General features: G+C 29.6%; 2 protein-coding genes across 6 annotated transcripts; one reads left to right on the top strand and one right to left on the bottom strand.

Annotated features, from left to right (window-relative positions):
- Positions 1-9,622: 9,622 nt before the first annotated feature.
- Positions 9,623-11,050, bottom strand: LOC124824021 (peroxidase 65-like). The gene has a single exon (XM_047296371.2). The coding sequence runs from the start codon at positions 10,901-10,903 to the stop codon at positions 9,920-9,922; it is 984 nt and encodes a 327-aa protein (XP_047152327.1). The 5' UTR covers positions 10,904-11,050; the 3' UTR covers positions 9,623-9,919.
- A 2,919-nt stretch (positions 11,051-13,969) lies between these two features.
- On the top strand, positions 13,970-25,057 carry LOC124824024 (Galactose oxidase/kelch repeat superfamily protein). Of its 5 annotated transcripts, XM_088096643.1 has the most exons (15): positions 13,970-14,207; positions 14,685-14,747; positions 15,259-15,394; positions 15,632-15,709; positions 15,782-15,895; positions 16,048-16,114; positions 16,247-16,308; positions 16,630-16,769; positions 16,864-16,990; positions 19,312-19,426; positions 19,871-19,959; positions 21,233-21,316; positions 23,946-24,266; positions 24,348-24,407; positions 24,493-25,057. In XM_088096643.1, the coding sequence occupies exons 3-15, from the start codon at positions 15,305-15,307 to the stop codon at positions 24,664-24,666; spliced, it is 1,521 nt and encodes a 506-aa protein (XP_087952769.1). In that variant the 5' UTR covers positions 13,970-14,207; positions 14,685-14,747; positions 15,259-15,304; the 3' UTR covers positions 24,667-25,057. The 5 variants fall into 5 exon arrangements, with proteins under 5 accessions (XP_087952769.1, XP_047152334.1, XP_047152332.1 ...); XM_047296378.2 differs by lacking the exon at positions 14,685-14,747 and having other exon boundaries at positions 15,290-15,394; XM_047296376.2 differs by lacking the exon at positions 14,685-14,747 and having other exon boundaries at positions 15,283-15,394.
- Positions 25,058-26,148: the final 1,091 nt, after the last annotated feature.

The following is a 26,148-nucleotide window of genomic DNA, read 5'->3' as shown; positions in this document are numbered from 1 at the left end:
GATTGATGGTTTATTCTCATTAGAAAAAGCCTATATATAGAATTTGTAAGGTAGAAAAAGCTAAATCTTTTTCTAGCACCTTCCTTTTGCATTATGTAACTTTCACTTCAAAATATTTTTTACATATATTTAATACTATTTTTCACTATTTTTTTTAAATATAAAAGTTAATTTCTATTAAAATTATTTTATCCTTATAAAAACTGTAAAATTTTAATATGTTTTTATTTAAAAATATAAAAATGAATATTAAACTATAGAAATATAGAAATTTTGGTTTAAAAAAGTTTTAATCAGAAAAAATTTTAAAAGAAAATTTTAAAAATATAACAAAATATCAATTTTTAATTGAAATTTCTGAAATTAATAAAGAAGAATAAGTATTAAAATTTATCAAAAAAAATTTATATAGAAAAAAATATAAAATAAAATTTGGAGCTTTTTATTTTAAAATTTTTAAAAAGTTTGAGTATTATAAAATTGTTTCTCTTTCTCTTTCTTTTTAATAATGAGTAAAAATATATTTAAAGTTCCAGATCAGAATTTGATTCCTTAATGATCAAATTTTGACAGTTTTTCATGCATAATCATTACATTACATTACATTGTAGGTAATAATTTGGTGGTTTCCGAAAAATCAAGTTCTGACATAAAACCAAAGTCATGTTATTCTTGTAAATACCATGTATAATGTGCTATTTTAGAAGAGAAAATTAAAAAAACTGTAGAAAAAGAGATTCACGTTTAAATAATTAAATAAAAAAACACTAAATCCTTAAACGTATTTCTTTACATTTACATATTTAAATACAATAAAAATAACATAATTTATCTTAAATATCTTAAACGACTATGTTTTTAAATTTATTCTAAAATAAATAAATTTTTATACCTTTTCTATTTTTTTTTTATGAATTTCAATTGAAAATTCTATATTTTTATATTTTTTTATAAATGTTTAATAAATTTTAACACCTTTTCTATTTTAAAAAATTTATAAATTTCAATTAAAACATTTGATATTTTTTTATATTTTTATTCTACTTTTATATTTCTCCTCTAAATAATTCTTTAAAAAAATATTTCTATAAATTTAAATAATTTTTTAAAATAGAAATTTATATTTTTCAAAAAAAAAAATTAATTATACTACATCTATAATAAAAGGGTATAGTTAAAGAAATAAAATGCATGTGAGTCTAATGATAGTAATAAGATGTGAAAGAGTCTATTTTGAAAAAAAAAATTCCAAAAATTCTACCTAATTTACTATTTATTTCATTAGCATTTATAGTTGCATTCATCTAATTAACTGACTTTTATCTTCTTTCCCTAAATGGTGCATTCCATTTCCTAATATACATTACAGAAATTAATTAATGAAAAAATAAAAAAAGAAAGATAAGTAAATATATTGAGATTGACATATGCACTGATCTAATTTGGTTTCACCTTTGACTTAACTTTGCTGGTTTAAGATGTGGAGTGGTGTTCCATAAATTATTGGGCTATACTTTTTTTTTTTTAATTTAAAGATTACAAAAACAATATTAAGATAAATGGAAATCCTTTAACAAAACTTAAATATAGATAAACCTAACTACTTTTATTTCATTCAATAATATTTTTGAAGTATCTTTCATTGAATAATTTTCAATGACTTCTTTTATTCATGATATAAAATTCCAATTATCTTTTTTTTTCAAATGAGGTTGGCAAAATAAAATTATATATGAATTAACTTTTTATTCTGTAGGAAAATGTTTAACTTTTTTTATATTTCGTATATTATAGATTTATTATTAACATACATACATATATATATATATATATATTTTTGTAGAAGTGGTATGCACTTTATTATAAACAGTTTGAGTTGATTCGTGTATAGAGAAGTGTTAATTTAATTTAACAATGGTTAATTTAGAGTTTGTGCTGATATTTTCGTAGAATTTGTATTAAATATTATAAGTGAATACGCGTTTACTTAACCTCCATTATTCTGTAAAACCATATTTAATAATTAAGTGAATACGCGTCTTCTTAACCTACATTATTCTCGTGCATATTAATGATGCTAGGATGTGTTTGTTTTTTAAAAGGAATTTAGAGAATGAATTTAAAAGGAAAAAAGAAAAAAAAAATTGAAATTGTTTGGATTGAAAAAAAGACGATGAGAAAAAAAAAATTGAAATGAAAGTTATAACGGTTGAGTTTGATAAATTAAAGAAAGAAAAATTTTAATGGATAAAATTATATGATTATTATTTATTTTTTATTATAAAAATAATTTAAAATAAAATATAATTAATTCTACCCATCACGGGACCACACTACCATGCACAATAAAAATAAAGAAAAATACACTATAGAAGCAAAATGGTGAAATAAGTAATTTTTGTTGTACTGATATGTCTTTCTTGTCAAAACTTTGCCTTTGTTGCCTTCTGTGTCCCTCAGTCATTACACCATTCAAAACATCTTCATATTCAATTTCTACAAAAACTTGCATATTTAGAAATTTGCACTGCCATCTAAATGGGTTTTACTTGTAAATTTTGTGTAACTCTTCCCATCAAGATTAGTTTAGTCCAAATTCTAATATAATTTTGTTTTTATTATACATTATATAATAAAGTTATTCTTAGTGCATGGAATTTACAAAATAAATGTATTTATAATGCAGATAACGAGTACAAAACTGTCTTTAAGCAGACATATATAAGTTTTAAGCACCATATAAATTCATACATTTCTTAATTGATTTTTTGCTATTTTTTTTAGTCTACGTATTTTCTCATTTAATTTTTATTGCCAATAGGAATGTGGGTGTTATTTTTATCTTCCCATCTTTAATTTACCCATTAACTCCTTCATTTCCTCTTCAATTACTTCAATTTATTAGTCAACTAATTGACTAAAGAATAAAAATATACGAATTGATTAACTAGTTAAAAGATAAAAACCGAAAATAATAATTATATTATCTTATTGGCGATAAAATTAAATGACATTATATTTAAATAAAAATGATTTAAACACAAACAAAAATGTTTATTTTAAATTTATTAAACTGTCAAAAATTAATTAAATCTTTTTATAATGCATATTTACATGCATACAAATATTTCGAAAAAAATGTTTATTTTAACTACGACATTTCCAAATATTTGAGTATGAAAAAAAAAACAATTTCATATTACGTTTAATTAACGTTTAAGTTTTAATAAAATTATTTATATTTAGTGTTTAATAATTTAATTATTAGAAAGGTAACAGAAAAAGAAAAATAAAAATAGGAATGTGTGAAGAATCTCATCTTCCTTTTCACTGCTCCAATAAAGGTTAATTTGAGAAGAAAAATTTATAAGTTAAGAGGTCACAGTGGGTTAGATCGGATAATATTTATTTGTAACTTGATTTGCAACAAAAAAAGTTCATTCGTTACCTGTCTTGTTATCTTTCGAATACTCGTCTAAGAAATACATACAGATATTTTAAAACTCATGTGTTTCGGTTTATGGAGTCGATGTTAAGTTTTCTTCTATAAAAGGTTTTAAATCTCCAAGCTTAGGTCAAAGTTTAGTCTTCAATCTTCTCTTTGTCATTCGATCTGATCGATGTACTACCTGCATAAAACACTCTGATGCTAAAATCAGTGTTTGTCCGAATACTTTAACAATAAACGTGTCGTAAAAAACAATCAACTCGTTGGATATCAAACTTGTATTTATAAAATTAGGACAAACTTCTTATTAGTGTTGGCTTAATTACGGTACAAATAGTAATATCTAATTTAGAGTTGATGTAATTATTCTTAAGACTAATAACTTTATTATAAACTATAGAAAGAAGAAGAAAAATAAAGAGATAATGAAAACTAACTTTTTATATTATTACTAAGAGAAAAAGTTTTATTTATAAATATAAAATGCAATTCAAAATATACAACTTAAATAATATAAATAATTAATTAATACAAATAGTTATATATTTAAATTTCATAAAGAGATAACCTCATCTTATTAATGATAATAGATTAATTAATCATACGAATGACCGTATACATTTATAACAGTTTTATTTTAAACTTTATTATTTTTGGTTTGGTTCATTGAACATTGTTTTTCATCTTGATAACATAACAGTCAAATTTATTATACAAAAAAATTATTTAATAATTTTTTAAATAAATATTTAATTGAACTTATTATCTAGAAGTATCCATCGTCTAATATTAAAAAATGAAATATCTGGGTTTACCGTGTGAACTGGCAGATCAATTGAAATTGGCAAAGTGAAGTGATTATTATAATAAATAACGATAAGCTTTAGAGGTAATTAACTTTTATTAGGGTATTAGCTAAAGTGGACCTAATTAAAAACCACTAAGCAGGTATTAGTGGTGCTTGTACACCTGTACAGGTCACTAAAGTTGTGCTTCACATTTTAGGGTAAAATAATTTTTAATTTAGAGACGTGTTTGGAATAGGTAATTATTTCATTGTTTCAAGACATATGTTAGGGTGATGAATCATAATTATTAATGGCTACATTATTTTTGTTTCTATATTATATATTTTTCACGATGTTCTGTTACTTTTTTCATTGTCATCCTTATATCTGAGTGCATTAGCGGTCAACATTCCCTAATGTTATTACATATCTCAAATATAATTATAATAATAAAACTTTATATATCTAAAAGATTATATCAATAATAATATTGTTTTGGTTTGTGAGATTTAGGTTATCGCTTTTTCAAATTTAGTTTGTTTAGTTCCTTGGTTATTATTTATTTTTATTCTGTTTAATCGTATTAGAAGATTATATACAATAATGTCAAAGTTAGCAAAATTTTGGTAGTCTTAACAATAAATACATATTAAATGTAGCCAACTTATTACAATACATCAAATATGTATTTATAGCTTTCAGAATAAGGTTTAGATTAACACTCATCTCATTACGACTCAACCGGTAATGATTGTGTTTTGACTTAAGTTAATCAACATATATCTTAATTGTTGTTTAAAGTCGACCGCTGGTGTGCATTTTCTGACCGACCTATTTATGGGGTATTACTAACTGGTTGGACCATCTGGTCCTAGGTTGACCAGATGACCATATAGTATAAATGTTTTTCAAAAGACAATATGCATAACCAGATCTTCTTAACACTATACTACTACACCATCCTCGTCCTATACTGGATCAATAGTTACATCCTCACATGTTCATACCATTAAAGTGGTAATTATAAATAAAGAGAATACATAAAAAAAACAAACACAAAAAAAGAAGATAAACTAATTTACAAAAAAAAAACAATCATACAATATAGAAATATTAACACATGTAAGTCATTCATATAAAAAAAAACCCTAACACATACAAATACTTATACTAAACTCAACCGTCCGAATAAATGCATTGATATCATACACTTATGGTGGTGAAACCGCTCGTCCACCCAAGCTACTACACACAAGGTTAGTTCGTCAACTATCTTTTGACCAAGGTAAAACACCTAGATTAGAACCTCATCCTTTCACTACATATCATTCCCTGCTCTACTTGAGATTAGATGGTTATTAGAGTGACATGATAACTTTCAATATTGAATCCACATATCAATACATAGAATCTTCCGTTGAGATCCATGAAATTACGCCAACACGTATCGTCACAATTTCATACACAAATAAACACTATATACTCTTAGACATGCATAAAGTACATTGCAAATTCATTTCAAACAACCATGGAATAAGAAAACTCAAAAATGTATATATTGACACTCAGAAGTGGTAATGATAATTTAAATTTAGCTTTAATAAAATAAATACGAATTAAGATATAAAAATGATTAATGATAAAGTAATTAATTTATAAAATTGAAAATAAAATTTAGCATTTATTAATTATAGTAACAATAATAGTTTAAGTTAATAATATAAGCAATTGAAATTATACTAATCGTAATAATTTTAATTAATAATTATAAACGAAGCTGAATCTTAATAATTATTGAATTAAGATTGACATCCTATTGGAAACAATAAAGAATGAGACATATCTCATGTTTTATATTTAGCAATTGATTTAATGTTATATAGTTAGTTTAAATTATTAATTTCTTGTTATATATTTAAATTATTTGCTTTCTGAAACTATAATAATGTAAATGAAATTTTTTAACATATGTAACCAATATACTAAATTGTAATAATATTTTTATTTTAAATATAATAAAAATAAATATGAATTGAGATATAAAAATGGTTAATGATAAGGTAACTAGTTTATAAAATTGAAAATACAATTTACCATTTATTAATTGTAGTAACGATAATAATTTAAATTAATAATATAAGCAATTGAAAATTGTACTAATCGTAATAGTTTCAATTAATAACTATTAATTGAAGCAAGCAATTGAAAATTATACTAATCGTAATAGTTTCAATTAATAACTATTAATTGAAGCATAACCTTAACAATTACTGAATTAAGATTAATATTCTATGGAAACAAAAACAATAAAGAATGAGACACATGTTATGTCATGGTTTATGTTTAGTAATTGATTTAATATTGTATAGTTAGTCTAAATTACTAAATTTTCTGTTATGGATTTGAACTATTTGATTTCAAGATATGAGACTTTAATGTAAATAATTTTTTTTAAAAAATACATAATTAACTAATAATTAATATTTTTTAATTTAACTTTACCAAAAATATATATGAGTTAAGATATAAAAATTATTAATAATAAAGTAACGTACTTATAAATGGAAAATAAAATTTATGATTTATTAATTATAGTTAATAATACTAATTTAAATTAATAACATAAGCAAACGAAATTATAGTAATAGTAATGATTTCAATTAATAATTATTAATTAGCATAATCTTAAAAATTACTGAATTATAATTAATATTCTATTGGAAACAATAAAGAATGAGTCAGGTTTATGGATTTTTAAACAATTAGTGTTGGTTTCTCATTAAAGAATAATTAAATTTTAATATTCACGAGGTTAAGTTATTTTTGTTAAGAGTGGTAACATGGGCTGGTTCAGCCTCTTTAGGTCTGTTTTGTTTTGAAAATGTAGGTTTAATGGTTTGTTCTATCTGCATACAGGTTCTGTTTGAGTCTGCTTGTTGGCCTGCAATTTTTTTTTTTAAATATTTTGTCTTAAAGCCTCCAATAATATCTTACTGAATTTTATTAAACAGAAACTTTAGAAAGTTGGATGATGATAAATTAATAATTCACCATTTTCATTGTATTCTTAATTTGATATGCATAATAATGTCTTTTTCATTCATTAAAAAATTTGTTATATCAAACATAAAAGAAATATTGTTGTTTGATATTCTTTATAATCAACCTTATAAAGTTTCTCATTTTGCAGATATTTTTTGTTTATTTCCTAAACCAAGATAGATATCTAAATATTTTAACAAAGTTCATTTTGTAACAAACTATACAATAGAAAATGTGAATATAGCAAGTTTTGTTCCGATTTGAAGTACATTGAGATGCATTTGAAATATTTTTCATTTTGAGTTATGAAACCTTTTCACAATTTTATGTTTTAAAAAAACGAGAGTTCATCTTCTATATTTGAGATATTTTACACTCTGAAATTTAAAAATTATTTACAATTTTGTACTAAAAGACGTTTTTGAGAGTCGTATAGGAAAATGATGTATTTAATTTGCCTTAATTTCAACTCAAAATGTGAGACTTTTGGATAAACGGATTAACTCTTTATTAAGACTTTCATATTTTATGAACTTTTAATTCCCCTTTTTCATTTTAATTTTGTTTTTATCTTTCACCAAACTCATTGTAAGGGATCAAAGTTCATATATGACTATGTGAATACGGTAATTAATATATTTTCATATTTGCTATATAAGGAGCTTTGTAAAGTAATTTGGACATTGATAATAACATCACGTTTTAGTGGGATATGTGAAGGAAAGGAAAAATATATATTTTCATGAAATGAAAACCTGAGTAGTTATTTTCTTATAACTATTTTTTGTTCTAATACTTTTAAATTTTAAAGTATTAAAAGTTAACCAAATGCTAAGAATAATACTTCTGGTTATTTTTTTCACTGTGTTTCTATTTAGGCAACCTAATACCTTCAGAACTATAGCATATACATATAGGATCAAATATTAATTGCACTTGTTTTGTCCTCTCTGTCTTTCTATTAAAATAGATTATACATTATACATTAAAAATTAGTTAAGTTGTTGATTGAAAAGAATTATTTTGATGACATATATGTATGTTAGGGGTAGAAAAATAACAGGTGACAGAAATTAACTACACGTGTAAATAGGTCATTGTTCCAAATTAGGCAAATTTAAAGTATAAATTATTGATTTAGGTAAAAGAATTTGGAAATACGAAAATAGGCAAGCTGTACAGGACGCAAACGACTTCAAATGAAGAAATCGTGTTTTCTGCACAACTTCAACCTAACACAGTGATTAGAGGTGAAATCGTGTATCCCAAAAACGATTTTAAAACATTATAATCGATTACCGCGCCTTTTTTCATAAAAAAAATTAAAAAAAAATTGAAGTTACAGGGGTTGACGACTTTTCTTATTAAAGTCGTGCACCCCCACACATTTTTAATTTTTTAATTTTTAATTTTTTTATTAATTAAAATCATTTACAATTTGGAAATAATTTTTAAAATGTATTTAAAATAATTAAAATTATATCTAATTAATAATTAAAGTTTTTTAATATTATTAAATAAATAAATTTCATTACTTTAATTATTTTTCAAATTAAATTAATTTTCTTATAAAATAATTTCAATTAAATAATTTATAATGAAAAAAATGTTATTAATTAATTATAATTTGTAAAAAATATACTATAATAATAAAAATTCAAAAAAATAATTTATAATGAAATAAAATTTATTTTAATTTTTAATTACATTATTACAATAATTATAGTTATAAATTATTTAATTGAAATTATTCTATAAAAATTTTAATTTAATTAAAAAAATAATTAAAATAATGAAATTTATTTGTTTAATAATATTAAAAAACTTTAATTATTAATTAGATATAATTTTAATTATTTTAAATGTATTTAAAAACATTATTTACAAATTATAAATGATTTTAATTAATAAAAAGAATTAAAAAATTAAAAAGTAAAAATGTGTGGGGTGTCAACCCCCTACAATTTCAGTTTTTTTTTTATAAAAAAGAGTGTGATAATTGATGACCTGATAATTGATTATCATGCCCTAAAATATTTTTGAGATGCACGACTTCACTTCTAATCACTGCGTCACGATGAAATCCTGCCGGAGAAGCACGATTTTTTTTTGTTTGGTTTATAAATTCTTTTTGCCTAAGTTAATAATATATATTTCAAACTTATCTAATTTAGTACAAAAACACATGTAAATATATAAAATGCAAGATGAACTTTTCTAGTAATCAATTACTATTTATTATTCATAAAATTTATTAATTATAGAAGCAACAGCGAGCACAATCACAAGCCTTATGCATCTCTCACAAAACAAGACCAAGTAAAAAAAAAAGGACTCATGGCTCTTATTTATAAGCAATAGTTAATTAAGTTTCTCACATCTTTCTTCTTAAAAGGACACACAAATGTATACTCATGGCTCTCTAGATACACAAAACCCCAAAAATTATTTGATGATCCGAAACTATATTATCTAAACTAATCTCTATACGATGCATAGTAATGTATATATATCGTTCATTTCTTTTATAAATAAAAAACAAGTTTAGTATGGATCATATAAAGATGATAAAGTTTAGTAAGGATTATGTAGTTTGGAAGGATCAAATAATTTCAACCTCAGTACGTATAGTGTATGTTTCTTAGGCGCGACTAATGCTGTTGAACTGGTCGCACCTGGACCTGACTTCTCCTTGCTTGCCGGTTTTCACTTGAAAGACAGAAAGCTTCTCCATTGCTTTTACAAAGTCGTTGAAGAAAGCTTGCTGATCTTTTGCGTACAGTTCCACATATGGCTTGGTTCTAGGGTCCACACCGAGCAAGGAGTCAGAGGTCAAGAGCCCCAATCCATTCATCACATTCTGGAAATAAGCATTGTCGAACCTCCCTGGTGTCCTCATATCATTGAATGCAGCCATGGAAGGGTCACTGGTGTAGTTATGGCACACTGACCTCAACCCTTCGACCAGTTTAGGGTGCATGGTGGGATCGGCATCGGAGGTTTTGCTGAAGTTGTAGATCCTGCCGATGAACTCCTTGCAGTGAGTGAACCCTATGGTGTGTGCGCCGGTCATGGCCACCATCTCTTTCACCGTGAAACCCTTCTTGGTGAACTTCTCAATGATCTGGTCCATGGTCATGTTGGGAGTGGGAAGGTTTTCAACCACTTTTGCAGCGTCAGATTCCAAGCTGTCTTTTCTCCCCAACCTCACGGGATAGTAGGGTCCACCCACCATCTTAACGAGGTCTCTCGTGGCCTGTGCCACGATGTCAGAACACGAAACTATGCCAGGGCATGCAAGCTCGAGCGCGTTCTTGATCTTGACTATGACGTCGAAGGCATCGCCGGAGAGAGAGAGGTTGAGGTCGGCATCACGCTCTGCATGGGGGTTGTAGGCGTTGGAAGAGACGAGGATGGAGGCGTCGCAGCCGTCGGTTATGCAGTCATGGAAGAAGAGACGAAGAATACCGGGTGCTGTGGCGGGGCTTGTACTTTGTTTGGTGTAGATGTTTTCCATTACGATTTTTGAAAAGTCTGGACATGTTTCTTTGTAGTAATCAACGTTGAGTTTTGCATAGGAGAATGGGAGGGAGAGGAAGAGAAGGAAGAGAATTGGAAAAGCCATGGTGGGTGGGAGAAGAAAAAGATTAAGAAGGTTTTTTTGCCAAGAGAAGGGTCAAGAACAAAAAGATGTGTTACTCTTTTCTTTCTTTCTTCCTCTCTTGGTTTGTTTCGAAGAGAAAAGAACGAGAGCCCCTTTGAGTTGAAGCCAGGGCTGAGGGGGAAGTTAATGGATTTGGGATAAAAGGGTGTGGGAGGGAGGGGTTTAAGGAGAATGTCTTCCACCATTTTTGACTTCTACTTTCCTTTCCATCTTTCCTTGGTTTCTATTTTTTTTCTATTTTTGCATCCCATCAACAACGTGTATTGCTTTACTATTATAGCAATGACATTTGTTTCTGGGCTGCTTTTGGCTTCTCTTTTACGGCTGAAACTTGGGTCTTTCACCGTGGAATGCGCTTGTCCCAACAAAACTATACTTTTTTAGAATCTGCTTCTTAAAAGCGATTCTAATATATCTTCTGCCTTTCCTTCTCTTCCACCAACCTTTTCTTTTTGGCTTCCTTTGAAACGTAAATTCAGTGATGTTAAATTACACATTCAATTTTTTTTCCCTTTTAAGAGAGTTGGGGAGAATGTGCCAACCTCTAGTTTCAGAACCACTCAAATTATTGTTTATTTATGTTGTTATTGGTGAATGTTTTAGAATAAAAGCATATTTAGTAAATCATAATTTTTTATATATTTATTATGAAGTCGTATAAATTTCTGCAACTCTATCGTATAAATTAATCGATAGAATTTTTCATCTATTGAGTTATTAACGATACAGTCCAAATATCGTTTTTGCAGTAAATATATAAACTAACGATACTTATTAAATTAATTTTTCATGTAAAGGTTTCAATCAAATCATATTTATCAGTGAAGGCACGTTTCGTATTCTTAACTTTGAAATGAACATGATTTTTATTTATTAAATTATTAATATGATATATACAATTTCATCGTGACAATTGAAAGCATAAGAGAAAGAGACAAAGGAAAAGATATTATTCTATGAGAAAAGATATAACAGAATGTTTAGATGATAAAAGCTACTGCAAAACACAAAGGACCACTCCTTAAATAGAGTTTAGAGAGTGTATGGCACATGCAACTTACGTCACCTAATAAAAATAGCTTAAATTAATGGTTTAATCCTTTACTACATCCCTATTTATGTACGAATTTCTCAATTGGGTCCTCGTTTTTTAGAGTGTATCAAAATGGTCCTTAATTTTGAAGATTGATATCAATTGAGTCCTTTCCATTAAGTTGGCTGGACGGCGTTAAAAAAATTGATGAGTGGATGCTGAGATGACGAACGAACGCTCGTCCACCAGCGAACGAACGCTTGTTCACCAGCGAACGAACGCTCGTCCACCAGCGAACGAACGCTCGTCCACCAGCGAACGAACGCTCGTCGACCACCGAACGAACGGTAGTCCAGTGTGGAACGAACGGTCGTCCAGCAGTAAGAGGTCGACGAGCGTTCGTTCGCTGGTGGACGAGCGTTCGTTCGTCATCACAGCATCCACTCATCAATTTTTTTAATGCCGTCCAGCCAACTTAACAGAAAGGACTCAATTGATATCAATTTTCAAAATTAATGACAATTTTGATACACTTTAAAAAACGAGGACCCAATTGAGAAATTCGTACATAAATGGGGGATGTAGTAAAGGATTAAACCTAAATTAATATATGTTTTTAGAAAATTAGTTTTTTTTACAAACCTAAATTTTTTACATTTTTTTAACATTATCCTTTTTTACTTTTTACTCTGTTCTTTTTTGAAAAAATATAAAAATTTACATTTTTATGACAATTCTACTTTTGTGTTATGTGTTAAATGAATGGAAAAGATATAACAAAGCTCCAATCAAAAATCAACATCAATATCATCAATTATTTTGCTATTAAAGTAGAAAACAAATGATCGAACAAAACAAAAATAACAAACGGTGTTGCGGGTTGCTGTGTGTAGGTGAAAGAGAGGATGAAGATGAGAAAAAAACAAATTGGATAAGTGAGAAAGTTGAATTAGGATTAGAGTGAGAGAGATGAAAGAGAAATGATTCAAAGGAATGAGTGACGAAAGAGAGGTGAAAAAGGGTTTGGAAGTTTAAATACTTTTCACTTTAAATCTTAGAATTCATAATATATCTAAGTATTTTTGTCTACTAAAAATCCGATACACTTTACTAAATTGTAACAAATCTTCGTTAAAAACAAAATCTCAATTAAATTCAATCATAGTATTTTTATTAAATTGATATTAATATAATTTGAAAGTGTTTAGTGTTAAAATATGATTACGATACATATTAAAATATAGGTTAAAATATGACATATGTCAAAATAAAATGAGTTTCATGATAGAAAATGTTCTAAATTTTAACATTTGACAAATTAAATTTTGACACGTAACACTTTTAACTATTGTTAATACTAATTAAAAAAACTACATTAAATTGTTTAATAAAAATAGAAACCCAATGGAATAAAAAAGCAAATATAAAATCAAAACGAATTAAAAATTTAATTATAAAATTCAAATTACTAATTAAAGCTACAATAAAATATTAAATAATTATTAAAAGACAAAAATACTATTAAACTTAAAAAATATATTTAAAAAAAGTATAAATAATCAATTTTGTATCACAACAACTATTTTGTATTAATAAATTTGAGTTCAAATGAAATACACCAAAATTGCACAAAAATAATATAATTAAGATATAACAAAAGAATAAATATCTTAAAAATATGAATAAACTTTGTAAATATTCAAGAGGTTTAATAACAATCTAAAAATGAAAAGATTGAAGTTTTCCAAATAAAATAAAAATAAAATAAATAAATAAAATAAATTTATTAAACTACTTAATAAATTATGAGTGTTTTAACAACCTAAAAAAACAAAAAGTAAATATATAGATATACATTCGTATCTTCATACTGAATCACTTAATTTTAAAAAATTAATTATTAATTATCCATACTTCATCAATACATACATTACCGTCAAAATAAAGTCGAGTTCGAAAAATAACTTGGAAAACAAAGTTATTTGCCATGTCTATTTGTCACCATCTGTTTATGATTGTACAAGTAGTCTCGAGGTACAACTGACAACAACTCAGCCTCTTCTTGCTGTAACTTTTGTTTTGTCGCGCCTGTCCGACACTACCGTCCCTGCTACGACAACGTATCCATTGAGATCTCTGACGGTGGCTCTGCATCCGCCACCGTCCGATCTCCTCATACTCATCTGCACCAGACGACGGCGTTTCGAGATCTGCCAATTCTCTCAGTGACAGGTTTCAACCTTTTTCACTCTCTATTCTAATCCATTCGTTTCTATTTGCTCTTATTTCGAATTTTCAGGCTATCTTAGTTTCTGTTGAATATAGTTTAAGTGACTTTCTGCGGTGTATTCGATCTCGATTTGTAATTTCAGATGCTTAAAGTTGCATGTCAAAGTATTGTTGAAAATCACGTGATTATGAAAATTGTTCAGTTTGTGATTGTAATTTCGAACATTTTAAGTTAAGAGGCATTCCAGGGTCCCTGATCTTCGTGCATGTATGTTTTTGCTGCATTTTGGAACTTCTTTCTTGTTAGTAACAGAGCGTAGACTAATGATAGTGGTAGCTTCTCCTTTTTTTTAATAATATCGCTGGTAATGGGAGAGTTGGGTCACGAAATTGTAACTCGTTGTAAAATTATGCATCTAATAATTGTGAGATCGCAATGTAGTTACTGACCAATCCTTTTACTTCGCATGACTTAAGCAGCTCTGCTAGATTGGAAACAATCAAGAACAAATAAAAGCTCAATCCTGTTTGATGGCATTCAGAGTATGGCAATATATTTTTATCCCTTTGAGGATTTTGATGTGTACTTTTCTGTTAAAATAACAGAGAGGGTGTGAGTAGATTACTCTTAGATTTTGTTAAGATATCACATTTTGGCTACGGATATGGTACTCCTCATGAGGCTTGGACAGTTATTAGCCCTAGTAAAACACTAACATTGCAGTGTCAACATGGGTTAAAGTTACATTTGATGTCAAATTTGCTAACTCGCATCTTGACTAAATTGTTTATTTGAGTTTGCTCGTGTTTACCCAAAAAGGAATTTGAGAGTTAGTTAAGTCGCTCTCTACCCGCAATTGTAGACTCTTATGAGTTTACCGGTTAACTTAAGAGTTTGACAACCTTGCTTCTAATGTTTAAAATTGATTGTATTCTCATGTTCATGCTTTCCACTTTTACTCGTATGGATATTTTTATGTGTGTTCTGTAGAGAATTTGTCATTCAGATCAGTAGCCTGTTTATGACAGTTAATTTGACAATTTAAAATTAAAGGTGATTTGAAAAAGTTCTTCCTAGTGTAAAGGAGTACTGGAGAGATATGGAAGTCAACAATTGGCATAAGGAGCTTACATATGATGAGTGGGTACCAGTTACTGTATCTGGTGCTCGCCCAGGTCCTCGCTACAAGGTTTACTTCTCTTCCTTTCCTTGATTTATTAGCGAATAGAATAATAGAAGATTAACTGGAAAACTAGGCTAGATATCTTTTCTAACAAAACCATAAAAATGATTCCTGATTGGGTCTTGTTATGAGTTATTTGTTCTGCTTTTGAATGCTAGAAGTCGTTAGGCATTCTAGGCTTCTTATGTGAAGTCTTTCCTTTGCCTTGTTCCCGATTCTTACTCCATGTATTCTTCAATGTAGCATGCTGCAGCAGTAGTTGATGAAAAATTATACATTGCTGGTGGGAGTCGTAATGGCCGACACTTATCTGATGTTCAGGTATTTGGTATCCACCAATGCTTTTGAATCTCAGACTTCTTGTTATGTGTCATGTGATTTAGCTGTTTGCAGGTTTTTGATTTAAGAAATTTGACGTGGTCCTCTCTGAAACTAAAAGCAAATGATGGAAAAGAGGATGGCGATAGCTCACAGGAATTTCTTCCTGCCACATCTGGTCACAGGATGGTAATTTATAAGACAACTCTTTTGATGCAAATCTGTGCTTATAGTATGAAATTCTCCAGTTTGGCTACTAATGAACGATGAGTTTTAGTGGTAAACGGATATTATTGATATTTGATTTGTTCTGATATGTATAGATTTGGAAATTTCTGCAGATTAGGTGGGGGGAGAAACTACTTCTTCTTGGTGGCAGTTCACGGGACTCTTCTGCTGAATTAACAGGCTAGTATCTATACAATGTTTTTTATACTGGGAGAAAATCATACAAGTGCCTGATTATTTCATATTCATTCATGGCATGTTATTGCATGGTAACACGTACAAAACTCATAATGTTCATTGAACTTCTTGCAGTCCGATACATTGACATTGAAACATGCCAGTTTGGAGTTATTAAGACTTCTGGAAATGTCCCAGTAAGTCTGTTCATTGATTTAAAAGTTTGACGTTCTGTTCTTGGATGTTGATTTTTTTTGTTTGGTTAACGTTTTCAATGTCCTACTCTAAAAGTTTGATATAGTTTAATTGTGCTTATGAAACCGTGTAGCCAGCCCCAGTTAGCGGGATGAGGATTGGTTGTTACTGTTGATTATCTTTATACTTTCTTTTCTTTTTGAATCATGTATGCAGAATATTCAATTACGTAGTGTTTCTTTGTATTATCTGTATATGTAAGATGGAAGTCACTTTGTTTGTAGTTGGATAGATATTTGAATGTTTTCAACTTATTTTCCCAGGTAGCTCGTGTGGGACATTCTGCAACACTAGTTGGTTCAAGAGTGATATTGTTTGGTGGAGAAGATATGAGCAGGAAGCTGTTGAATGATGTCCATGTTCTCGATCTGGAAAGTATGAATTGGGAAATGATAGAGACTAGGTAAGTGGTATCAATTTTACACTTTCAGAAGCTGTTTTCATGCTTTAGATTAGTTCCATATGGCTGACCACGCCAATTTCTTGGATTTTGATAGCCAGACTCCTCCAGCTCCTAGATACGATCATGCAGCTTCTATTCAAGGACAGCGCTACCTTCTAATATTTGGTGGTTGCTCTCATTCTGTCTTCTTCAATGATCTTCATTTATTAGACATGCAAACAGTAAGTGAATAGTATTTACCAACCTTTTCTTTGCATGCTTAATTAAATCAAAGTATTATTAAGCTTGTTTCTTCCATTCTAGGGTGATCAGTAAATTCCGTATAATAATGTGCAAAACTGATTTTTGATATGATACTCTTACTGTAGTGTACACTAGAAAATATATGAGATTTAAGGCATGTGTGCATTGGTGGGGATTGAGGGAATAATATTCACTGTGATAGCAACAGACTCAGAGGTATCTAAGATAGTGGGAATAATACCTCCTTCAGAGAATGTAGCTCATACTATTACTAGAAATGAGAATTGAGTAAAAAGATTGGGAAAGAAGCAGCAGACCCTTGAATAGTTCATACTATTTTTTTTATCCATTTTATTCATTAATTTTAGGGGAGAGGGTTCTCTATTATATGGACCTTTATCCTGTTACTGATATATTCAAATCAGTAACTGACATAAAGGACTTTCAGTAAGAAATCAATAATGCAGATCCTGTTTTTTCAGTATCCTATCCTATCATATGAAAATTCCAGCTCCTTCAAATTTCAGAATTATGGGACAGGGGGTTTTATCTGGCTTCTTTATGGATTACTGCCAATGAATGGGCATTCTGCCTTTCTCTTTAAAAAACCCAAAAGCATTATGATTTTGCCTACCAGATTGCTTTGTAGACTGCAGAGCATGTTGATGTTGTTTTGCATAGGAATTTCTTTGACCTTTTATTTTTTATGATAAAATTTGTTGTGGGTAGCATCAATTATCCCCGTAATAGAGGTTAGCTGGACCAAGTTGAAATTGAATTATGATGCTTGGACTGTTACATTTTTAAGTTGTTTTGGATATTAGTTGTAATTTTGGCCCAGTTGTTAGTGTTCAATATAACAATTGATATCAACCAAGATCATAGTTTTAGTCCCTAGTGAGGCAATTGTTGAGAGGGAAATTGTTTCGAGTTGCATCAATTATTCTGTGACGAAGCTAGATAGGCCAAGTTAGAATCAAATTATGAAGTTTTCACGGCTATGCTCTTAAGTAGAAAAAATTGCATTGTAACTATTAGCTATAGCTTTTGGTCTAATGGTGAACACTCAACCCAATAAAATTTAGTCATGATTTTATCTATAAATATATACTAGTCTTGGATCAACGTTTTGATGAATCATGAAATAGCCTTCAATGGTTGTTGAGGAAAAACTTGTTAACATTTAACTGCTAGCAACCAGTGATACTACTTACTGATTAAGGGAGAAAAATCACTAGGGATGCTGCTAAATGAAGTTGGAATCTCCATCTTAAATTTTGTTCTGAATACGTGGATAAGAACAAATGAAATGAACTCCATGATAGTACTTTGTTCCACTAAGGCTTATTCCTGTAATTTGATGGAACTGTGGACCGTCAAGGTGTCAAGGCATTCAGCTAATATTCACTGATAATTTAGGAACATAAATGTATTTGGTTGATAAGTTATCTTTACTCAAAGCTATTACCTTAACAAACAATTAGGTGAGTGAGTTTAGTTTAAAGTATGTGCAGGTGGCTAGTAAAATACTTGGTATGTTAGTGAGAATATTCCGTAGGTGATGCTTGGAACAAATAGAAGCAGACATTTGTTAAAGCATTAGTTATTCTCTTTTTATGAGAATATGTATCTAATGTAGATCTGCTTCTCCACTGGAATTTTTCATAGCAAAATTTATGTGAAGTATAAGTGTTCGTGTTGTTTTTTTTTTATTTTTTTCTAAAATTTGTATCCATTGGAGACTTCATTCAATGAAAAGGCTAATAACTGGTAAACAGTTGGAAGAAACAGAATTTGTATGTTAACTGTGTGCAATGTATAATCACTGGTCTCCCTTTTCAAAGGTAAGCCTAAGTAAGGAAATAACACAAGATAGAGAAAACAAAATCTCACGATATCATAAAGATAAACTACACTTATCTCTGTTACTTTTCAACACAAACTTTGCAATTGACGATGACTAGTGTACATATTTACGACACATACACTTTTTTTCATCTAGTGCTTTGCAAGTACTATTGTTTGTAAATATCTATGTACATATGTTTGCTTCTTAAGTCAAGTGTTAAGTTGCAAGCATAATGCTTATTTTGCTTACTTTGTTCACCTGGACCTTGTAATCCGTGGAATGAAGGGGAAGAAGAAGCTCAATATTCCTTTTAAACTTTTGATTGATTTCAATTTACATTTACCTATCCAGAAATTGTTTGAGTTTTGGCCATTGATCTTCCAAGTAGTTTTTTCCCCATACAAGTTTAGCATTGAACATATATTGATCTAACAATCTTGCTTGGTTCAGATGGAGTGGTCCCAACCACAAACTCAAGGTAATTTAGTATCTCCAAGGGCTGGTCATGCTGGTGTCACTATTGATGAAAGCTGGTATATAGTTGGTGGTGGAGATAATAAAAGTGGTATGTGATTATTTTATTTTTGAAATTATAAAGAAATAGTCTCAGAGAAGTACAAAATAAAACTTTAGGGAAGCAGATAAAATGTTCTTCAAAATAGAAATCCAATAATTCAGCATGTAAGTTCACTCCATGTGCATGTCAGAAATAATAACTTCCTTGAAATTGCATTGGGCTTTGCCCTACTGTGAAACCAGAAACAGAACCTTCTTGAAACAGATCTGGGTGGATGGGGAGGCCTCATACTCCAACCATATCATCAAACACAGTATAAACCACACTTTTCAAAAACAATTGGCCTCCTTGTTTCAATTAAAACCTTAAATGAACCACAAAAATTGCGTAAAAGGGAAGAGGATGGGTAAACTACTGTTGTATCAATTGTCTGTACATTATAGGTTAGTCTTTATTCTTCATGAATGTATGATTATCTAATTTGCAAAACAGGTTGCCCTGAAACCCTGGTGTTAGACATGTCTAAGCTTGTATGGTCAGTATTGACTGTTGTGAAGCAAAAAGATCCACTTTCCAGTGAGGTAATTACTCGGAGAAATAATTTTATTTTATTTTTTTGTATTTTTAATATTTCAAGGAATATTATTGGAGGATTGCCATTCTCTCTTCTCCATGGTCAGTATTAGAGTTGGTTGCCATACCTGTGATTGTTTATTTGAGGCTGTTTTATTATGACTATATATGTATTTAGGATTTGAGTCTGTTCCTGTAGATTTACTTTGCCTTGACTTGGTAGGAACTTTGTTTTGTATCTTCAATTTCAGTTGATTGGGATCATGTTTTCTCCTAAACACTTGAGTAGGGATACCTAACTTTCCTATTTCTCTTTCCACAGAACAATGACATCTTAGTTTTTAGTTTCCTTATAACAGTGTACAGTTAGCGAGAGACCTAGGACATTCACTTTTTTATTGATCTGTTTAGACGAAAGTGAGAGTGGGTAGAGTCTAGAATGACAATCTCCATGTATATGCTTATATCACTGTTTGAAAAAAAAAAATTTGTTGAGTGTTGATTGTTTCACTATGCAAGATCAGATCCTCACACTATGAGATGTGGGTTCTATCTTTTGCATGTAGAACATGTTTATAATTCATTGAATTGTTTTTTTCAAAACCTCTTCCTTCTCCAAGTCTGATGCAATCAAAAGGAAAGGGGGAGGAATCTTTTTCCATAGAAATCAAATTCATTAAGTTAAGCAAGCTTGGGGGTACATACATCACAAAGTGAAGGAAATACATCTAAAAGTACTGTGTAACTGTGTATTCATAGAGCTCAAGATTAGTGGAAATTAGTGAGAGAGCATATTTATTAACAGAGAGGCTCCAACACCACATGTAATGTTGCAAGGAGAGTAGTTGAACATAAAATAGTAGGTCCATCACTTGCATTAGAAACAAAAACGTAAGATCTTCCAGATTTGAGGAAGAAAGTAAACAACTCCTCTTATGTATTATATACCGAAGATTGACGTAGAATTTAAGGATTTATTGAATGAAAACACAAAAAAAACTATATAAGAAGACGGTAAGGGCTGTGTCCTTGGGAGATACAATAGCAACACCATAAGGGCACCTTGAAGATGAATAAAGGGAAGGCTAGAAAGAAGAAATAAAGCGGCACCTTAACCTTTTTTGACTTGCTAACATTAACCAATTGAAATGAGGTGCCTGCTCTTTATTTGTAATTGAGTACAAAAATGATTGTTTAAGCAATTGTTTGTACTGAAATAACTAACAATAATTCAATCCTGTTATGTGTATGTATTTATCTACTGATTTTTACCATTACCAGGGTCTTAGTGCCTGTTCGGCAACAGTTGATGGAGAAAAGTATCTGTTAGCTTTTGGAGGCTATAATGGGAGGTACAGCAATGAGGTATGTGATGTAAAGTATTTTTGTTGTCTATAGAAGACAGGATTTATTATTTTTATTTTGATGAGAGACTGATTTATGTGCTTTTGCTACTGCCTATCCCTGTTAGCCTTAATAATGGTTCATATATAATCACACTCTCTTGCTTACTATAGTTTGATGTCATTTTTCATCAATTCTAGCCATAGGAGAGATTTTGTACTTTGATTGGTCCTTTTTGCAATATGCATGGTTTTTCTCCGCAGCTTGAGTGCTTGGTTGCAAGGGTAGGCAAAAAATCTGTTTTCATTAAACTGCTCTAATTTTGCTCTGCTCTGATCCATTAAAGATCCATTTCCTTAAATTTGTTTTTCATTTTGATCCATATTTTAATCCATTTTCCAGATCAGATTTCCATTTTGTTTATATGGATTTAAAAAACTGGAAAATCCAAATTTCCAATCTTAATTGGCAGTAGGCTCAACTTTGCTTTCTAGTCTTGATTTTGGAATGAATGGACACTTGATATTAAAAAAAGTGCAACTGGATCCCTGTAAATTCTATTGGTTAGACATCATGGCAGAAGTTTTTGCCCTTTTGCAATGTAATGTATGTGTGATGATGTATCTTGTTTGTGGCTATAACTATGCACTGATATATATATATATATATATATATATATATATATATATATATATATATATATATATATATATATATATATATATATATATTGAACATGATAATTAGTTTTAATTTAATAATTCAGTAATTGAGAGTAGCTATTATTTGAATATTTAAATTATTTTATTTTGTTGGATATTATATTGACATTTAGATGGTTGTATTTTTTTTAATGTTAAGAATTTGCATAATATATTATCTTTAGTCTTTGATATTATATTTTTTTAATATTTTATATATTATTTAAATTTTTTATATATTTATATATTAGATTAAATAGTTACTTTATTTAAAAAAAATACATATTTAAATTTAAAATTAAATTTAAAAAAGTAATTTTTATTAAAAAAATATATGGATCTAGAAATTCAATTTAGATTGTTTTTATAAAAAAATGGATTAGGATTCAAAATCTAAATATTTGGATTGGATTTCCTAAAATCCAATCTATGACTATCCCTACTTGGTTGTGTGATTCTCCGTTGCTTGCTCATCTGAACGTGCATGTCTGTTCATTTGGACCATATATGCCTTCTTGGTTTCTTTTGGAAATGGAAACAACTTGAACCCATCCTTGTTGAATTGTTCGAGAGTCCAGACTGTGTTAGGATTCTTCTACACACAAAGAGAACAAATAATTGTTCCCTTGGGAGGAAAAGGAGAGTAGTTGTAGAACAGAAAGAATAAATTCTGTATTTTTGAAGTAAGAACTAACGGAACTACAAAGTAGTCCTTTCCTTTACACAAAGGTAATTACCTGTCAAAAATAACGTAAAGCTCCTTTTCTAATCTTCCTCTCCCTAACTGATTTTTGACTATCTTAACAATATTCTGTTACCTCTTATTACACTAGTCACCTTTCTTCCTTCTATGTATAGTAACAAAGTTTTTGGTTCAGCCTGTGGTTGACCTCGATTCTCTTTCTTAAGAGACTGCCTGCCTGTTTGGTCATATGCCTCTCTTTTTTAGCTTCACTTGAAAACTTGAAAGTTTTTTGGACTTCCTACTCCATCTTATGTGTATATTTTGCAGAGAGTGGTATCTTTAATAAAAAGGAAGCTAAGGGAATTCTGATGAATTTGGTGAAAAATTGGAAGGGAATGACTTGAAAGTTGAAAAGCGAGTTCACGTGTGTTTGCTTTCATCTTACTGTTAAACCATTAAAGAATAAATGGGTGAAAAATGTCACAGGTTAATTATGTGATAACATTGCAAATCAGGGTGTTAGCGAAGTATGAATTTTCATAACCATGTAGGCGAAGTGCTTTCAAATAAAGCTACACGAGGGTGAAATATGAGTTTACATTTTTTAATGTGATATTGGGATTCATTAAGAACATTTCACTAAATTATCCTCGAATTGCTAAGTTCTTTTTTTTAACAAAAAGGCTACTGGAATAATTCCAAGAATGTCAAGTAGGTTTGGTGGAATTAATAGACTAAGGATGCCCCATGCTTTTGCTAGCTGATGTTGGGCAGTGAGAGACATCTTCACAAGAACATATATCTAATGTTTTTATTGTTTTTGCGGATCAGAATGTTGAGGTCAGTGATCGAACAAGCTTGAAAAGATAAGGTTACTACAAGGACTAAGAGAAACTTGGAGAATATTGCATAAAGTTTCCTCAGGTTGTTTCGTGATGATAGAAAAGTGGTTAAAATGGAATGTGGTCCAATTGAAAAGACCTTGGACTAAATGGTTATTAAAAATTTGGTATTTGGTATTAACAAAAGCGAATGGCATTGATTATCTACGTTACTAGTGGGACAAGACTGATTGTTGTACCATGCAAATTGATTTAATTCAATTCAAATAAACTGGTTTCTATTATGACTGCAAATTGTGTTTTATGCCACAGATTATGAGTTTGCTAATTTTACATATTTTTAGGGGAGTTTTATTAATTAATGTTTTGGTATTGCATATAATGGATTCTGTGGCTGACGGCTTGGTCACTTGCAAATTTAGCTTTTTGTTATGAGACCCAAGGAAAAAGACATTGTACGTCCTAAGATTTTCCAATCACCTGCTGCCGCTGCCGCTGCAGCTTCTGTTACTTCTGCTTATGCGTTGTCTAAATCAGAGAAGTTGGATTTCATGCAACTAGATGATATGAATTCCAACTCACATGTAAATGGTCATTCTAAAGATGATGTGACGGACAAAATTGAAGCCATTAAAGAAGAGAAACGGATATTGGAATTGTCAATTGCAGAAGTCAGGGCTGAAAATTCTAAGATTGGAGGCGAGTTAGAAGAGTTAAATAATACTCATGCTGAGTTGTCCAAGGTATTATTGCGGTTTTGATATGAAGGTGCGCTATAATTTAATTGATAGGTGTTATTTTTCATAATTAAATATGTATTTCAGGAACTCCAGTCAGTCCAGGGACAACTTGTGGCTGAGAGATCAAGATGCTTTAACTTGGAGGTACAGATTTACTTTCCTATTTTTGGAGTATAATATGGCTTTACGTTCGTGTAGGATTGAGTATAATAAAAATGTTCGTTTCCAGGCCAAAATTGCAGAACTCCAGAAGTTGCTGGAATCAATGCAGTCAGTGGAGGATGAAGTACAGGCTCTTCGTGAAAAGAATTCTGCTCTGGACCAGGAAATGGAGCTTGCTGCAACCGCACAGAGACAGAGTTCCGGTGGTGTTTGGCGATGGTTTGGTGGGAGTGAGAAATGAGAAGTATGAGGTCATGGCAGCAATGTCAACTGAAAGTGATATATTGAGTCTGAGGAACCTTAACAGGTTATATTCTTTTTTTTTTTTTCATTTAGAAAATAAAATTTCTTTGTTACAGAACTTTTAAGGTATCATCTTGAGTTGAAATGATTGATGGACTCCAATTTTGAAGCACTGAAGACTGAAACTTTCGAGATGGGTACATAATCTTTTTGAATTTGTAATGCGTACCTAGACAGGTTTACTTTTGACTGATACATTTCAGGCTCAAGTGTCCATTAAATTTATAGGATTTATCTTTTATTTGATTGTATTCATTTGATTATATATTGGAATGATTGACATGATTTATTCCATTTTAAATATAACTAGCTAGGATGTTCGATTGCTAGAGTATGCACTTTGTTTAGTTTTACTTTGTTCATTTGCGTGTCCCTTGTGTTCGGTGTCGTATTTTGGTTTGATTCAAACGACAATGATCACTGGGTGGTGAGCGGATTTGTTATCTCTATGTAAAAGATGTTCATAATGTGGTTCGGGTAGAATTGTAATCCCTCAATGCGAGTTTTGGAGTGTCGTTGATTGATCACGTCAAGAATTAATATTGGTAGATTTCGTGTGAGCGGAAGAATGCTCGTTTCATTTTTGTGAATTGATATCCAATGTAGAGAACAGAAGTTTAAGTGTCCTTAAGAAGGAAGATGATTTTAGGGGAGTTAGTGTATTGGCATTGAAATTGGTATTTTCTGTGATTGAAGGTTGCCTTGGTTATACAAGAGACGACGAATAACATTGTGCGGCAAATTAATAATGGGATTCGATAGACAATGTTCGCTTGCATATTCCTATAACTAGGATAATCGCTTTGCATAAAAACGTTACGTTAAAAGTTTCCTATAACTCTATCATCAATAATAGGAAAAGAAAAACTGACTTGTTAAGTTTACCATATTTATTGGTTGTCAAAATTGGGACTTCTGAGCAGTAGGTTATAATGCGAGTCAAGTTATATGCTAAGTCAGAGGATATTAATCATTAAAATTAAAGATTAATTTTTGTATTAGTTTTTTTTAAAAAAAGGAAACTAATTGAGCCAATAGTTATAAGATGAGGAAAACTTTGCTCAAGCATAAATAATGTAGGACTGATTATATGAAAAAAAATCAAATATGTAAGACTGATTGTATGAAAAAAAAATCAAACGTAAATTCTACATTTTAAAAGTAAAAATTGATGAAAAAATCCAAATTGAATCTCCATTCCCTTACTTATTTCTCTTATCTTCCCTGCAGACAGACACACATCCCAAACCTGTAGCTGACAAAAGGGACGACTTCACGGCCTAATAGAAAATTTACGTTAGTCTAGCTTTCTGCCCTTATTTCAAGTAAACCAAAAAGATGATCCCCTAATTATATAAAATCCACGTGTTATTTTTGTTTAGGTTTTAGGATTTGGAAAAATTAAATATAAAACATAAGA

Source organism: Vigna umbellata, chromosome 8 (assembly GCF_029865625.1).
Source record: "Vigna umbellata cultivar VRB3 chromosome 8, Vumbellata_1.0, whole genome shotgun sequence".
NCBI lineage: Eukaryota > Viridiplantae > Streptophyta > Magnoliopsida > Fabales > Fabaceae > Vigna > Vigna umbellata.
Note: the sequence above shows the minus strand (reverse complement) of the source record. Positions and strands in the feature narration are given on the sequence as shown.

Excerpts from the sequence above, each read along its gene's own strand:
- LOC124824021 (XM_047296371.2), bottom strand. The coding sequence starts at position 10,903 with ATGGCTTTTCCAATTCTCTTCCTTCTCTTCCTCTCCCTCCCATTCTCC.
- LOC124824024 (XM_047296378.2), top strand. The coding sequence starts at position 15,305 with ATGGAAGTCAACAATTGGCATAAGGAGCTTACATATGATGAGTGGGTA. Across the intron at positions 15,896-16,047 it reads CCACATCTGGTCACAGGATG|ATTAGGTGGGGGGAGAAACT; the intron begins GTAATTTATAAG and ends AAATTTCTGCAG. Across the intron at positions 24,408-24,492 it reads CAAGATGCTTTAACTTGGAG|GCCAAAATTGCAGAACTCCA; the intron begins GTACAGATTTAC and ends GTTCGTTTCCAG.